Genomic DNA, 14,836 nt, shown 5'->3' with positions numbered 1-14,836 from the left:
CACACGGGCAGCCTCCCTGGTGCCTCCCTCCAGCGCCCACCACAGTGCCCGCCACACAGCACGTCCTCAGGCAGCGTTAAACTGCGTGAAGCAGACGAGGCCCAGAAGAGCTGTCCGTGTTCCTGGGGAGCCCGAGGCCCTTACCTTGGGAGTGAACATGTGTAGGATGCCGTCGACGGCCCCCCGCAGCAGCAGCCCCCGGACCAGGAAGCAGGCCAGCACCACGTAGGGAAAGAGGGAGCTGAAATACATCACCTGCAAGAGAGGACAGGGACCCACTGTGGGCCAGAGCCCCTCCTGCAGCTGGCATCCGCCTCCCTGCTCGCAGCTGGGGTACACGCGCCTCCTCTGATGGCAGCAGAAAGCAGAGCCCCGGGACCCCTGGGCACGGGGCCAAACCCACTGCACGTCTGGCATCGAGCCAAGGCAGAAGCAGCCACACAGACGAGCTGGAGTCAGCATGGCTGTGCCTGAGGCTTGTTTCCTCCTTTCAAGGGCTGGTGGGGCTGGGCTCGCAGCCTCCGCACCCCCAAGGGCCCCCAAGGGGGTGAGGAACCCTTTTCTCTCCTCTCTTCATTTGTTCATATCTCATGCCTGCTTTTCTGTCCCTGACTCCAGTGGACCCCCTAAAGATCTCCCCTGTCCTTAGAGCCCCTTTGACAGAAGGCATCCAGGAGGTTATAGGCACGGCTCCCAAGCAAAAGCATCAGAAGAAGGTCCGGCCTCTTGTGATTATAAATTAAATGCTACTTCCTAGCACATGCATTTCTTGAACATTTCTATATCTCCATGGGCCTGGCACAGAGCCTCCCACAAAGGAGATGCTTACAAAAAGTTTGCTGCACTGAAACAAACCAAGAAGGTTGCTCAGGGAGGATGGTGTAAAGGTTAAAAGCACGCAAGTCCAGAGCTAGACCACCTGAGTTCTGATCCTGACTGCCATTTTCCAACCACATGATCTTGAGCTATTTATTTAACTTCGGGGTGCCTCCCTTTCCTCATATATAAAGTGGGTAAAATAACTCCTAACTCCTAAGATTGTTGTGGCCCAAAGGCACTCACACAGGTGGCAGTGCCTGATCAGTGCCACGATGTGCCAGCTACTATTTTGGCCTTTGGAGACAGAAGAAGTGGTGGCTGAGACCACGCCACCTTTCCAGGGCTTAGCTTCCCTGCTCGTCAAATCCACCAAAGAGCCTGGAGCCTCAGACAGACAGACAGCCAGGATTCTAGTTCCAGCCCTGGGGCTGACTGGCTGCCTGATCTCAGGTGAGATATTTCCCCCCACCTCTGGAACCTCAGTTTCTTCATCTGTAAAATGGGTGGATTGGGCTATAGGATCTCTAATATCTTTTCCAGCCCTGGCAGTCCACGAATACTGGTACACATGACAAAGAAGAAAGGGCCCTTATGTGAAGGGAATCTGACCTACTGGGAGAAGGTGTGTGTGGGGCCTGGCTGGTCTGCACCCTCAGAGGCCCCCAAAGCCCCCTTCACTCACAGCACCCACCCGTTCCCAGAGCTCATTAGTTGTAGATACATTGAGCTGTTGGTTTTTGCCAAAAATCGCTGAGCAGGCTCTTCCAGGGCTCTTGCTAGGGAAGCTGAGGGGCTAGGGTCTAGCCGAATGTCCTAGCTCAGTACTCCTGGTTTTCCTTCTCTTTAAAGTCTGTGGGAGCAACCCGTAGTTATGTGAGCACGGAGGCAGCTGGGGTCAAGGCAGTGATCTTCCACAAGCCCATCCCTGGCGGGCTGTCCACAGGGAACAATACTGTGGCTGTGATGCTCCCATCACCTCCTCAGAGGCCTGTGTCTTCATCCTGAGCCATCCAGAGGCCAGGCCCACCCAAAGAACCCTGCAGGGGCGACCCAGAGCTCTCCACCCCTGCCTTCCACACTTTCCTGCGGCGACCCCCTCCCCCGTGTAAGTGTGGGTGCCCCCCGCAACCGCTCACCTTCCCCGAGGACTGGATGCCCTTGACGACGGCCATGCCCACGATGCCCCAGGCCACGAGGAGGCACAGGGTCATCTTCCAGTTGAGGCCCCCGCTCTCTGAGATGGAGTTGGAGATGTCCAGTGCCTCTCGGTACCAGAAGTAGGTAGTGGCCGAGCTCTTCTCACACTCCGGCTCCACCACTGAAACGGCAGCAAAGGCCACAGGGCCTTGGCGGAGGGGCCTGTGGGACCACCTCCTCCGCTTGACCCCCACCCAGGGAAGCAGGGAAGAATGATATCGTTCTGGGTTAGCCAGGATCTGGCAGACCCTGAGGACTCCTGGGCTCTCAAGGGGCCTGGGAGGCTTCAGGATATACTGATCTGACCGAATTCCCACTCATGGCATCCCCCTGCCCACATCCATCCATGGAGGGCAGGAAGGATTAGGCAGAACTGGCCTCAAGTTCCTTGGGAACGGTTCTGAGCGAGGAGCTGGAGACCTGCATTCTCGTCCTTGATCCCTGGTTAAATCAGTGGTGTGACCATGGGAAAGTTGTTTCTGGGCCTCAGTTTACCCATCTGTGGGTGGGATAAGTCAGCCAGCCCTTTAGGGGACTGGCATGCAAATTAAGGTTGTTTCCAGATAGGATGGTATTAGAGTAACATAGGGTAGTTAATAATAACTAAACGAAAGTCACAGTCTCCGGAGTTATACCTACACTCACTATTTCATTCAATCCCTGTAAGAACTCTGTGGGATAGGCTGGCAGGAGATCATCAGAAGGGGAAATGAGCATCAGAGAGGGTAGGTGGCTTATCCAAGGTGGCACAGCAAGTCAATGAAATCCCAAATCTGTGCCTTAGCCTCTTAGGCTCCTTCAACTCCTTCCTGGGACAGCGCTGGCTGGAATCCCCAGGTGGGTTCCTCAGAAGAACCATACTTGCCTGCCGCGGTCCCATTCCTGGCGACAGGGCACTCACTCCAGGGCAGCGGGTACTGGAAAGACTTGAAGAAATAGAAGATGCTCCACCCGATGATCACATTATAGTACAGCCCAACGAAGAGGCAGACCTGCAGACGGGGGTCCATGGGGGTCACAGAGGCTACAGGCAACTCCACCCCCACCCCCTCCCCACGCACAGCCTTGGAGGAGGAGGAGAAGGGATGGGATGCTGGGGCAGTGGCAGCTGAGGGCCTGTTCCTAATCCTCCACTCATCTGCTATTTGGGGAATCCACAGAGGAATGTTTCAGATATTAAAGTTCTCTCCTGTAAGCAGTAAACTCTTAAAATGTTAATCCTCTCCAGTTTGAAATTCTTCTAAGATGCTTGAAGCACTTCCCCATCATTTCCTGATGACTCAGGATTACAATTCCAGAGCTGCCCTCCAGGGCGATGGAGGCATGTACAGCTACTGCCGCTACAGTAAACGGCCCCAGACGGCTGTGCTTTTTGAGGTTTTGGAAATGCTTCTTATTGGCTTCCCATGTCTTTCCTTCTCTCGGGATGCTACTTTCTCTTTGGTACTGTCAGCAGTCTGTCTCTAGAAAGACATCACTTCTCGTTCTTGGAAACGTGCTAACCAACCTTGGTAGAACTGTATTGAAAACAGGAGCACATGGATTCTGACTGAGGGTTCGAGGGGTTTCTCTGAAAGCAATGCTTTTACATGCAGAGATCTGCTGTATCCACTTTGGATGTCAAGAGATCCCTTCTATCTCCAGGGGCCCAACTACATGATGCATCAGTGACACTGCTGGGCAGTGTGAGAGCTGAGAGCCCCTTGCTTTATTAATTTCACCTAAGCCCGGGTATGCACAAGCAGACACTCCTACGGCACACCTTATGTAGAATACAGCAGGAGAGACACCCGCTATCTTTACTTGGATGTCTTTAGTCCAAGGGGCAGACCACTCACACTCATGCGTATACACCCCGGCCAGCCCCAGCCATGTCAACCTGTGTAGAGGTGATCTCTCCCAGGCGCTGAGTGAGGCAGGTTTGGACTGGCCCTGCTGCCGGGGCTGACAGATCCTCAGTCCCTTCCAGAAGCAGATTCCAGTTTTTACCCCAGGTGTGAGCATGGGCACCTGCGGGCTTTGCCCTTAAGGGAGGCTCGGTTTCCTCACCTAGAGAGCTAAGCAGGGCCTCGTCTGCTGCCCCGTGGATCGGCCTGGAGCTCTCATGGAGTTCCCCATCCAGGCCAGTGGGGTCTCCCTGTCTCCCACTGTTCCAAAGCCTCACCCCTCGTGGGTCAGCCCCAGGCTCCTGAGTCCTTCTCCGGTCTGCTCATGCGCACAGCAAACTGGCAAGGAGACGCCATACCCCAGGGCTGCCTTTTCTCGTGCCACCCACTTACCCAAATAAAATACTCTTTAACCCAGGAAAAAGGACGGGCCTTCCTCACAGAGAGCTGATGAGCTGGTAGGCACAAAGGGGAATCTGAGGTGGTCCACATGTCCCCAGAGAACTCTGGTGGAGATGTCCCAGGGCTTCCCTCCTTCATAATAATCCCAAATATTAGACCATCAGAGAGTGGTGCCGACTTTCGGTTTAGGAAATATGTGGCCCTGAGACACCAGCTGGATGCAATTCTCATGATGAGAGTCTCCCTCCCTGCCCTCAGCCCCGCCCAGGACTCTGGTCTGTAAACCCTGTGCCCAAGAGCAGCCCCTCTGCCTCCTGGCTAGGGCCCGCCACCAGCCCCCGACTCACTATGCAGCTGGAGAAGCCGATGCCGCCCAGGCGGGGGCACACATAGTGCCACACGCCGATGCTGCCGCGGCGGATCCTCTGGCCCACAGCCAGCTCCAGGAAGAAGAGCGGGATCCCAATGATGATCAGCAGCACCAGGTAGGGCACCAGGTAGGCACCTGGGGAGGAGGGAGGGACGTCGGAGGGTGTCTGGAGCACAGCAGCAGGGTAAGGGAGGGGTGGCAGCCAGGTCCCATAGCATTGGCCACATCTCCAATCATCCTCAAACCGTCACCAGTCCCTGTGCTCCTCCAGGAACAGTCTGGCCCACACGTGCGACCTACCACACGCTGGCCGCCCAGACCTCCTTCTAGCCCTTGGCTCCCCTGACCCGAAACACTAAAGGAGGATCCAGATGTATGGCAATGCCTCTCACTCACGAGGCTAGACCCAGAGACAGACACAGCCACCTCCTGACATATGCCGTGGACACCTGTCCCCCCAGCATGTGCCCAAACTGCCAATGAGTCCAGGGGGTCGGGCATCTCCGGGGCGCACGACCCGGCACTTGGCAACAGTCAGCTGTTATCCACTCTGTACCAGGTGCGTGCAGTGGGGACATCAGGGCAACAGAAGGCACAGCCGCTATCCCAAGAGAGCTGCGGGACCTTCAGGTTCACACGAGCAATGTCAGTGCATGCACACACATCACACACGGCCAACTGAGCACGTGTGTCCTGAGGGAGGGGTGTGAGTCCCATGGAGCTAATCAGGAGAGGCTTCCAGGTGAGCAACCTCCCACACCTCATATAACAGCATCTAATACATTAAACACACAGGTGCACAGGGTCACGTGCACACATAAATTCCACTTGTCACTAACAACCTGCTGTATCACGATCCTAAAAGGAGGAGGGCCTGAAGGACCCCTGGCTCTGTCTTTTAACCTAGTTCTGTCTCTTGGTCTCTGGCTCAGGGATGCAGAAGAGGAGAGAAGTGATCTGCAGGAAAGGCCAGGGACACATCTCCCTGCACATCTTGCCCGACCTGAGGACTTGCGGGTGAAATACAAAACCCGGGAGGCTGTGTGACATGTCTATACATGTCTCGCTTCTTGCAAACCCCAAGGTTATTCCTGGGCCTTGAAAGACCATCTCGATCTCAACCTGTTGAGATGCACACTGAGTAGGGGTTAAGATCCAGACCACGGAGCCAGACCTCCTGGGTCTGAATCCTGGCTCTGCCACTTACTAGCTGTGTGACTTTGGGCAAATTGCTTGATCTCTCTGTGCCACTGTTCTGCCATCTATGTAAAGAGGATGAAAATATTAAGTAGAACCATATGAAATTGCTGATATTTGATCATTTTTGACTTATGAAAATGGCCATTTCATATGCTTCAACTGTATACCTACTGCACAGGGCTGTTGTGAGGAGTAAATGAGTGACTTACCCATAGCAAGCACCTGATGACCATTTGCCTCCTTCTCATAAAAATAAAGAGAAAAAAAAAGCAAACTGAGAGGATGCAGAATAAACTGTCAACATCTGGCAGAGCTAGGCAGAGTTCCAGAGTTTCCATCCAAAATTAAGTAATTTTGACTGGATCACCCAGGGCTCAAAGCCAGAGTTTTGACTCTCAGACCAATCATCTCCTTCCTGTGATAATTTGCCTCCTTCCAAAATACATTTAAGATGACTTACTATAAAAACGGTAAAATACTGGAGAGTTAAAGGTAGAGATAAAGAGGGATTCCAGGAGTCAGAAAGGATGGGAAAATGAAGGTAGGAACATGGGATGGGGAGCTCAGAGTCCTGAGACCCGAAAACGCTTTTCTTCCAGGGGTTGTTCGTGATGTCTGGTGCCGTGGCAACTGTCTGGTGACACTGGAAACTAACAGACTTTGGCGAGAACGCTGCCCGGGGGAGCGGCGGCGCGGGCAGAACGTGCAGTGGGGAGAAGGACTCTGTGATTCAGCACCAGTGCTCAGGCAGACTGATTATCTCGGCCACAAAGGACAAGGTTGCAGGTTGCCAGCCGGAGTACAAAGTTGTTTCGGGTACTCTGAGCTCTTACCATCTCACGGCACTTAAGGGAACCACACACTTCCATTTGTATCTTTGCTTTGGGCTGGTCTTATATCAACTCAGCCACCTGGGCCTGGCCATGCCATACAGACTGAAAGCTCTGATCGGCAATTATTGATTGGGGGAGAAAAAAAAGATCCTTCAAAGCAAAGAGAGCACAGGGGGAATAGACTGTGCCCTGGTGGCGAGATGGAAGTTTCTGGCCTAAGTCAGGCGGGCATTCTCACTCCCTGCCCTTCACTAGAAACCGCAAAGGAGGGGAAGCCTCCAGCCAGACTCTGCTTTCTGGACCAGGGAGGGTGTCCCAGAGAGGAGGGAGGGTCCCTGAATAGGGCTCCATCACTGGGAGGAGAGTCCCACGGGGCAGCGAGGGAGGCAGCAGGGTTAAAATGCCTGCAAAGCGGCAGCCACACCTTCAGGCTGGAGTGTGGCAGTCCCAGGGCACAGGGACTCAGGGGCATGAAAGCTCTCTTCTGACTCAAATCACTTTCCCAGGACCAGAGGTCTGAGCTTGGAAGCGTCATTGTTTTCAGTCCATTGGGTTTTGCCTTGCTTATTTTTGGTTAGTTTCCCCCCGGTTTCAAAGCAAGTTGCCTTTGGAACTTTCTAGCCTGCATTCAGGTGCTGGGGGATAAGGCCTGTGGGCTTCTACCCTCCCTGGGAGCTAGAAGTATTGAGTAGAAGGGGTTTGACACCACGGGCAGGATCCTCTGGGGGGACTGAAACTCAGGGGGCAGCGTGAAGACCCTTCCTACCTGGGAGGCTGCGGGTATAGTGATTAAGTGCTCAGGCTCTGGGGCCAAGCTGTCCAGGTTTGAATCCTGACTTTATCACTAGCTGTGTGACTTGAGCAAGTGATCTAACCTCTCTGTGCCTGTTTTGCAGTTTCTAAAGTGAGGATGAGAATAGTTCTTCCTCACATAGGCTTTTTGGGAGGATATGATGGTTGAACCATATGAAATTGGTGCTTTGGCTGTTCCAAGACACTCACATATCAGCAGTTTCATGTATTTCCGCCTAATATCCAGGAAGTGCTCACAACAGTGCCCAGCAGTAATACGCATTCAGTAACAATGGCCAAGCGTTACTGTGTCAGATACAGTGGTAAGCGTTCTACATGTAAAGCTCATTTAATTCTCCCAACCATCCTGTGAGGCAGGAACTACTATTATTCCCATTTTACAAACACAGAACAGCAAGGCACAGAGAAATTAAGCAACTTGCACAGGGTCCCAGTGGCTGCACTGGGATTTGAACCCAGGCTGTCTAGGGCCAGAGCCCACATTCTTATCATCATGCCTGCAGCCTCTTGAGAGCCGTTAGCCATTAGCTCTTCCTGGGGGGGGTCTCACTCGAGTTCTGAGCTCCAACCTACGAGGGCTCTGGTTCTGCCTCACAAAGGGGTGTTTCTTTTCTCCCCTCAGCCCGGCCCATTTGCAGGGCACCCCCAGGGCAAGCAGGGCTGCCTCTTACCTCCTCCATTTTTCTGGCACAGGTAGGGGAACCTCCAGATGTTGCCAAGGCCCACAGAGAAGCCGATCTGGGCCAAGATGTACTGCAGCTTGCTGTTCCAGGCCGGCCGGTCCTCCACGTCCGCCACCTTCTGCTTGCCGCCTGCTTCTCCGGCCACATTCAGGATGCTCTGTTTATAGTCCACAGGCTCCTCAAGGGCCAGCAGGTCGGCCACCGACTCCGTGACATGCTCACTACTGTGCTCGCGCTGGGTCACCTTGCTGTTCTTCGGCATTGGGCCACCTGGGCGACGCAGCCCTGCTCCCCAGCACGCAGAGAAGGTGGGACTCGGCCGCTGTCAGCTCCTTCTCATCCAGGGACCTCTGAAACCAGATGAGCAGGAGAGGATTAGCTGACCACGCCAGAGAGGTGGGGAGCCCAAGTGGACACGACCCAATCAATTCATCAACTCCCCGTCATTCACTCAGAGGCTGCTCAGTGGCCTTGGACATCGAGCTCGCTTTCCTCCCCATTGAGGTGCCCGCTGAGGAGCTCGAGGTCTGCACACTCAGTTTCCCCACTGGCCTTCTTACCTGAGCATCATCAGAAAGGCAAGCCTAATGGGACGAAAGAAGCAACATCATACACCAAACCCAAATAAGGGGTCGTCCACGACAACATTGACCCCTTTCATAACCACAGATCCTAGAATGTTCAAGAACATCTGGAAGCCTCCACTGCCTCCCCTGCCCAGGGCAGCACAGGGTATAGCCAAGTCCTAGCCCTCTTGTGTTCTATTTAGTCAAACCACCGCCAGCGCCTGCATTCAAAATGCAGTTTTGGGGCCAGTGGCATCATGGGAACTTGTCAGAAACACAGACTCTCAGGCCCACCCCAGACCTACTGAATCATTCTCTGTATTTCTACAAAACCTTTGGTGATTCAGAGGGACATTAATGCTTGGGGGGAAAAAAGCCTACAGCTCTTACCATGGAGCCTCTGGACACCAGCATCCCAGGCAGGAGCACCAGCCGGGCTCAGCTAAGGATTCTGGCAGCAGAGCCCTAGAGATGTTTGCTCAGTGCCAACAAATCCTGGGTCATCACTCAGCAGTGACATTATCTGAAGGCCACCACAGCCAAGAGCCAGTTCTCCATCCTTCAGTGACAGTTTTACAGCAGATAATGTCTGCACAACGTGGGCGGGGGAGGCAAAACCCTCCCTACTCCTGCAATTCCCCATCGTGTATCATGCTTTCCCTTAAACAAAGAAAGCACCAAGGAAATGAGTCCTTTGAAGGATCCCAACATTCTGCTTGTTTTGAAGCACCTCCTCATTAAGGGAAGGTTGGAGGATTTAAAATTAAACCACATACACCCCGGCCGGCAGTTGCCCTGCATCTTTCTAGGGATGTAAATTATCCGGCTCTGCCATTACTAAGGGAAGGAGCTGCCTCTGTTCTCCTCGCACGTGCCACCTGAATTCTTGGGCAAGGTCCCTCTGTAGCGGAAGCGTGCAGGGATGCCCGTCCTGCTGGGCTTGACCCAGACCTCCTGGCTGACTCCAGCCACAAGGACCTTCAAGGAGACCTGGCTGGCCAGATCCCGTTACACACGTAATGAAGCTAGGAGGTCTGGCAGATGGGGACAACTGTCCACCCTGGTCTGTGGGGTTAGCCAGCCCTCCCCAGGCCAGGCCTCGGACCACACAAGCAGGTGACACTTCCCTGCTCTCCTCATCTAAGGGGGACAGTGATTCTTTAGGGACTGTCCCCTTCCACCTCAGGCACAGCCAGGGTCTTGGGCTTTGGAGTGACTGGGACAGAGCCAGCCTGCCTGAAAGACCTCAGAATTCCCTACAAGAAATGTAGCTCTCTGTTGGGACTCAACTTTACAGTGGGTCAGCTGAACACTCCATCATGTCCTGAAGGGTGCTCCAAGGTGGGACTCTGTGTCTGTGGCCCCTCCAGCCCTCAGCCTCCCCCCGGGCTGCTACGGTGCCTGTGCTACAGAAGCCGATGGTGGCCCCAGGAGTTGTGCAAGGGGGAGGCCTGTGCTCTTGCCTGGGCCGCCAGGACAAGCCCCTCCCCCTCCCCAGTCAGTAGGGCCCTGTCCCCAGGCTCTCAAATGGAGGACAAAACCTAAGGCACATGCAGTGGCTGCTTGTCCAGCTACCCCATCTCTCCTCAGCTTACGTCAAGAGTTTTATTAAAAACTAGAGATGGGGAGCAGGGTGAGGGTGGGTCCCTCCTGCAACCACAATCACCAGGTACCTTAGCCCAGAGCCTCTCTACAGGTACCAGCCTGCAGCAGGATCTGATCAGAACAATCTGCTGTGCGTGAGATATGACGTACTGTTCATCTTGCCACGACTGGAGAAAACCGAGGGGGATTCCTGCAAGTCTGCAGAATTTATCTTGAGGCTGACCAATCAGAGAACATAAATTCTCTAATTTCCCCATAAATAGATTAGTGAGTGGCAGCTCTGGTCACCAGCATGAGAAGCAGGGGGGAGGGGAGGAAGGCATCATTTTAAACTAAGTGGGCTCAAGGACAAAATGAACACCTTCTGGTAAATCCAGAGAAGGATACCCGCAGCAGCATCACGGAAACCATAGGCATCAGCTCAATATAAGCTTCTTCCTCCTTCCCAAGACATCACTGATGTGCACGAACATCCTGCACTGCAGGATGGGGGCCCGGGGTCCTCCTAGGCCATCGGGTTTGCAGGAAGCAAAGTGCTGGTGCAAACTTGCAAGCTGAGACACTGGGCTGGCTTTCAATCATGACTAGAACCGTCTGTGCCCAGTGAATATGTTCATGTGACAGCAGAGTCCAACATTTGGAATATTAAAGTTTGAGGGATCCTAGCAACATTCTCATTTTATATATGAGGAAACTGAGGCCCAGAGAGAGGAGGTGAATTGCCCAAAGCCACTGGGTCAAACTCAGCAGCAAGGGGGGTGGGACACTGGAAGAAGACAGTCGTCTCTCATGGTAAAGGACAGGGGCTTTGAAGTCAGAGAGGCCCGGGTTTGAGAGCCCATTTCATTCACTCATTCACTCACTCATTCATTGACTTGACATACATTAACTGAGTGCCTTCTCTGTAGCAGGCTCTGTTCCAGGTGTGAGGGATACAGCAGCAAACAAAATAAGCCAAGGGCTTCCTCTTGCAGAGGTTATATTTCTAGTGGAAAGGCCAGATACTAGAGAAAGAAATACACAGATAAAAGAGCCAGGGGTGATTTTTGCTATAAAGACAATAACATGGGGTAGAGAGTGGGGTGGCTCGCGAGCTGGAGGGCTGCTATATGATGGTCTGGAAAGGCGTCTCTGAGGAGGGGACATCGGAGCAGAGGCGTATACATCAGGAGATGTATGTTAAGTGTGTGAGTGAATGAATGAAGTGTCTGTCTGACTTCAAAGCCCCTGCCCTCCACCCTGGATGCCTCCACCCCAGCAACTGTAAAGACAGTCTCTTCAATAAGTGGTGCTAGGAAAACTGGACAGTTACATGTAAAAGTATGAAATTAGAACACTCCCTAACACCATACACAAAAATAAACTCAAAATGGATTCAAGACCTAAATGTAAGGCCAGACACTAGCAAACTCTTAGAGGAAAACATAGGCAGAACAGTCAATGACATAAATCACAGCAAGATCCTTTTTGACCCACCTCCTAGAGAAATGGAAATAAAAACAAAAATAAACAAATGGGACCTAATGAAACTTAAAAGCTTTTGCACAGCAAAGGAAACCATAAACAAGATGAAAAGACAACCCTCAGAATGGGAGAAAATATTTGCAAATGAAGCAACTGACAAAGGATTAATCTCCAAAATTTACAAGCAGCTCATGCAGCTCAATATCAAAAAGCAAACAAGCTAATCCAAAAATGGGCAGAAGACCTAAATAGACATTTCTCCAAAGAAGATATACAGATGGCCAACAAACACATGAAAGGATGCTCAACATCACTAATCATTAGAGAAATGCAAATCAAAACTGCAATGAGGTATCACCTCACACCAGTCAGAATGGCCATCATCAAAAAATCCACAAACAATAAATACTGGAGAGGGTGTGGAGAAAAGGGAACCCTCTTGCACTGTTGGTGGGAATGTAAATTGATACAGCCACTATGGAGAACAGTATGGAGGTTCCTTAAAAAACTACAAATAGAACTACCATACGACCCAGCAATCCCAGTACTGGGCATATACCCTGAGAAAACCATAATTCAAAGAGTCATGTACCAAAATGTTCATTGCAGCTCTATTTACAATAGGCAGGACATGGAAGCAACCTAAGTGTCCATCAACAGATGAATGGATAAAGAAGATGTGGCACATATATACAATGGAATATTACTCAGCCATAAAAAGAAACAAAATTGAGTTATTTGTAGTGAGGTGGCTGGACCTAGAGTCTGTCATACAGAGTGAAGTAAGTCAGAAAGAGAAAAATACCGTATGCTAACACATATATATGGAATCTAAAAAAAAAAGGTCATGAAGAACCTAGGGGTAAGACGGGAATAAAGACACAGACCTACTAGAGCATGGACTTGAGGACACGGGGAGGGGGAAGGGTAAGCTGTGAAAAAGTGAGAGAGAGGCATGGACATATATACACTACTGAACGTAAAATAGATAGCTAGTGGGAAGCAGCCGCATAGCACAGGGAGATCAGCTCGGTGCTTTGTGACCTCCTAGAGGGGTGGGATAGGGAGGGTGGGAGGGAGACGCAAGAGGGAAGAGATATGGGAACACATGTATTTGTATAACTGATTCACTTTGTTATAAAGCAGAAACTAACACACCATTGTAAAGCAATTATACTCCAATAAAGATGTTAAAAAAAAAAGGAAACCATGGCAAAAAAAAAAAAAAAGACATCAGCTGGTGCCGAGTGGGGGGGCAGCCACCTCACTTGAATTATGCGAGCATCGGGCTCCCTCTTGGGTGAAAATGTTCTATCTAGTGACAGTTCCTGCCTCCCGGGCAGGGCTGCGCGAGGATTCCATGAGCAGATGCATACCAAGTGCCTAGTGCAGGGCCTGACACCAGGAAGGACCCAAATGACAGAGGCTGCTACCTGGAAGCCTGGTGTTGTTTGCCTTCATTCATTTAAAAATATGTAAGTCCCCCTATTTATACTTTGTTACATAAGTGCCCTGTTTCTCCTCAGGAAAAGCCAAAATGAGTTTGCGGGGGGGGGGGGGGGGGAGCATTTTGCAACACCACCAGCTCGGAGATGTCTTTTTCTGTTTGCGAGAAGTGACAGCACCCTGAGGCTGGTGGCGCAGCACCCCGCGAAGCCCAGGCCCACTCACCTGCCCCAGGGCCAAAGGGAGGCAGGTACAGGCCATGCGGCGCCAGATCCTGGGCCCAAAGATCAGTAAGGTTATTACTGATAAAAACATGGCCGCATAGTAAAGTCTAGCAGTGTTATTACTCAAACTATAGCTCAAATTTGCAATAGTTTGAAACCATTTAAAAACCATGTTTTACACGGTCTACGGGCACAGTACGGCGTGATTCTGCTCCGAAGCCGAACTGCCTGGGTTCGAATCTCAGCTTCGCTCCTTACCAACTGCCGGCCTGGGAAGCTTCTTCACCGTATTGAGCTCGTTTCCTCAGCGTCAGCGAGGACAGCAGTGCTCACTCTGCAATGTCATGAGGAGGACAGGTTGTACAGGTCTCAGAAGGGGACCGGCCCCCACCAAGTGCTCACAAACGTCACCTCTTCTTATCATCTCGGATTCACAGCCCGGCCCGGGAAGTGAGCTGGACAGCTATGCCCCAGGGTGGGACAGGGCATGGCTCACATCACACAGCTGTCAGCACCCAGGCGTCCTCACTCCTGTGCTCTCTCCGTGCCTTTAAAGGGAAGGTGGCAGCAGTGACTCAGAACAACCCTCCCTCCCTGCACGCACTAGTTCCCTGAAGCCTGGAGGCCGTCTGTGGGGAAAGGTGAGCTTTCAGACCAGGGCCCAGGAATCCAATGTGTACCAGCCAGGGACCCCGAAGCACTGCTGGGGACAAGCACCAGGATCAGAGAAAACCCGGGGGTGGGGGCAGATTCCTCTCTGCCCCTGCCTTTGCGGACCGTGGAGCCAGCCGAGATCCAAGCAGTGGGAGGCTGGCTCGGTGCTGGTCTTGACCAACCACCAGCCAACCGTGCAAATTGGCACCATCACCCTGACCTCTCTGGACCTCAGTTTCCCTGTGTGTGAAATGACTTGGCCTGGATGATCTCTGAAGCTCTTTCAGCTCTGCATCTAACCAGGGAGTGCCCCTCCTGCACGTGCGTGTGAGCAAGGGGTGACCAGCCCCAGGCACTAGACACTGCAGGTCCTTGGGCTGGTCTGTCAGGCCACCCTCTGCCAGCTGAGAGCTCACTGGTGCACTGTGGGGATGCTTTGACGGCCAACCGAGTCGTACTCAGATCATCGCCCTGTAGTAGTTGGGGGGGGTTTATAAAGTTGCTTTCCCAAGCAGCGCATCCGTCCATGGTACTCTCGGAAAGGAATGCCTCCGTTACTTAAAGCAGAATGCAGAGGGGCTCGAATGCCAAGAAAGCGCCTGGTGCCAGATCCGTCGCTTAGCAACAGATGCAGCTTACGGCTCAGAATAGCACATGTGAGAGAAGCAGGACCA

The 14,836-nt window shown here is 52.5% G+C and overlaps 1 protein-coding gene across 2 annotated transcripts in view; it reads right to left on the bottom strand.

Annotated features, from left to right (window-relative positions):
* SLC6A17 (solute carrier family 6 member 17) overlaps positions 1–14,836 on the bottom strand; it is a 52,485-nt gene that overhangs the window by 26,177 nt on the left and 11,472 nt on the right. For both annotated transcript variants that reach the window (XM_067727194.1, XM_067727193.1), the window contains exons 2-6: positions 8,192–8,553; positions 4,652–4,809; positions 2,882–3,008; positions 1,956–2,137; positions 145–255 (exon numbers count right to left, since the gene is read on the bottom strand). In XM_067727194.1, the coding sequence (XP_067583295.1) occupies positions 145–255; positions 1,956–2,137; positions 2,882–3,008; positions 4,652–4,809; positions 8,192–8,465 (852 nt within the window). In that variant the 5' untranslated portion in view covers positions 8,466–8,553. The remainder of the gene's footprint in view (positions 1–144; positions 256–1,955; positions 2,138–2,881; positions 3,009–4,651; positions 4,810–8,191; positions 8,554–14,836) is intronic.

The sequence above is a fragment of the Pseudorca crassidens genome, chromosome 2 (assembly GCF_039906515.1).
Source record: "Pseudorca crassidens isolate mPseCra1 chromosome 2, mPseCra1.hap1, whole genome shotgun sequence".
NCBI classification, from domain to species: domain Eukaryota; kingdom Metazoa; phylum Chordata; class Mammalia; order Artiodactyla; family Delphinidae; genus Pseudorca; species Pseudorca crassidens.
This window is presented reverse-complemented; position numbering and strand designations above follow the sequence as displayed.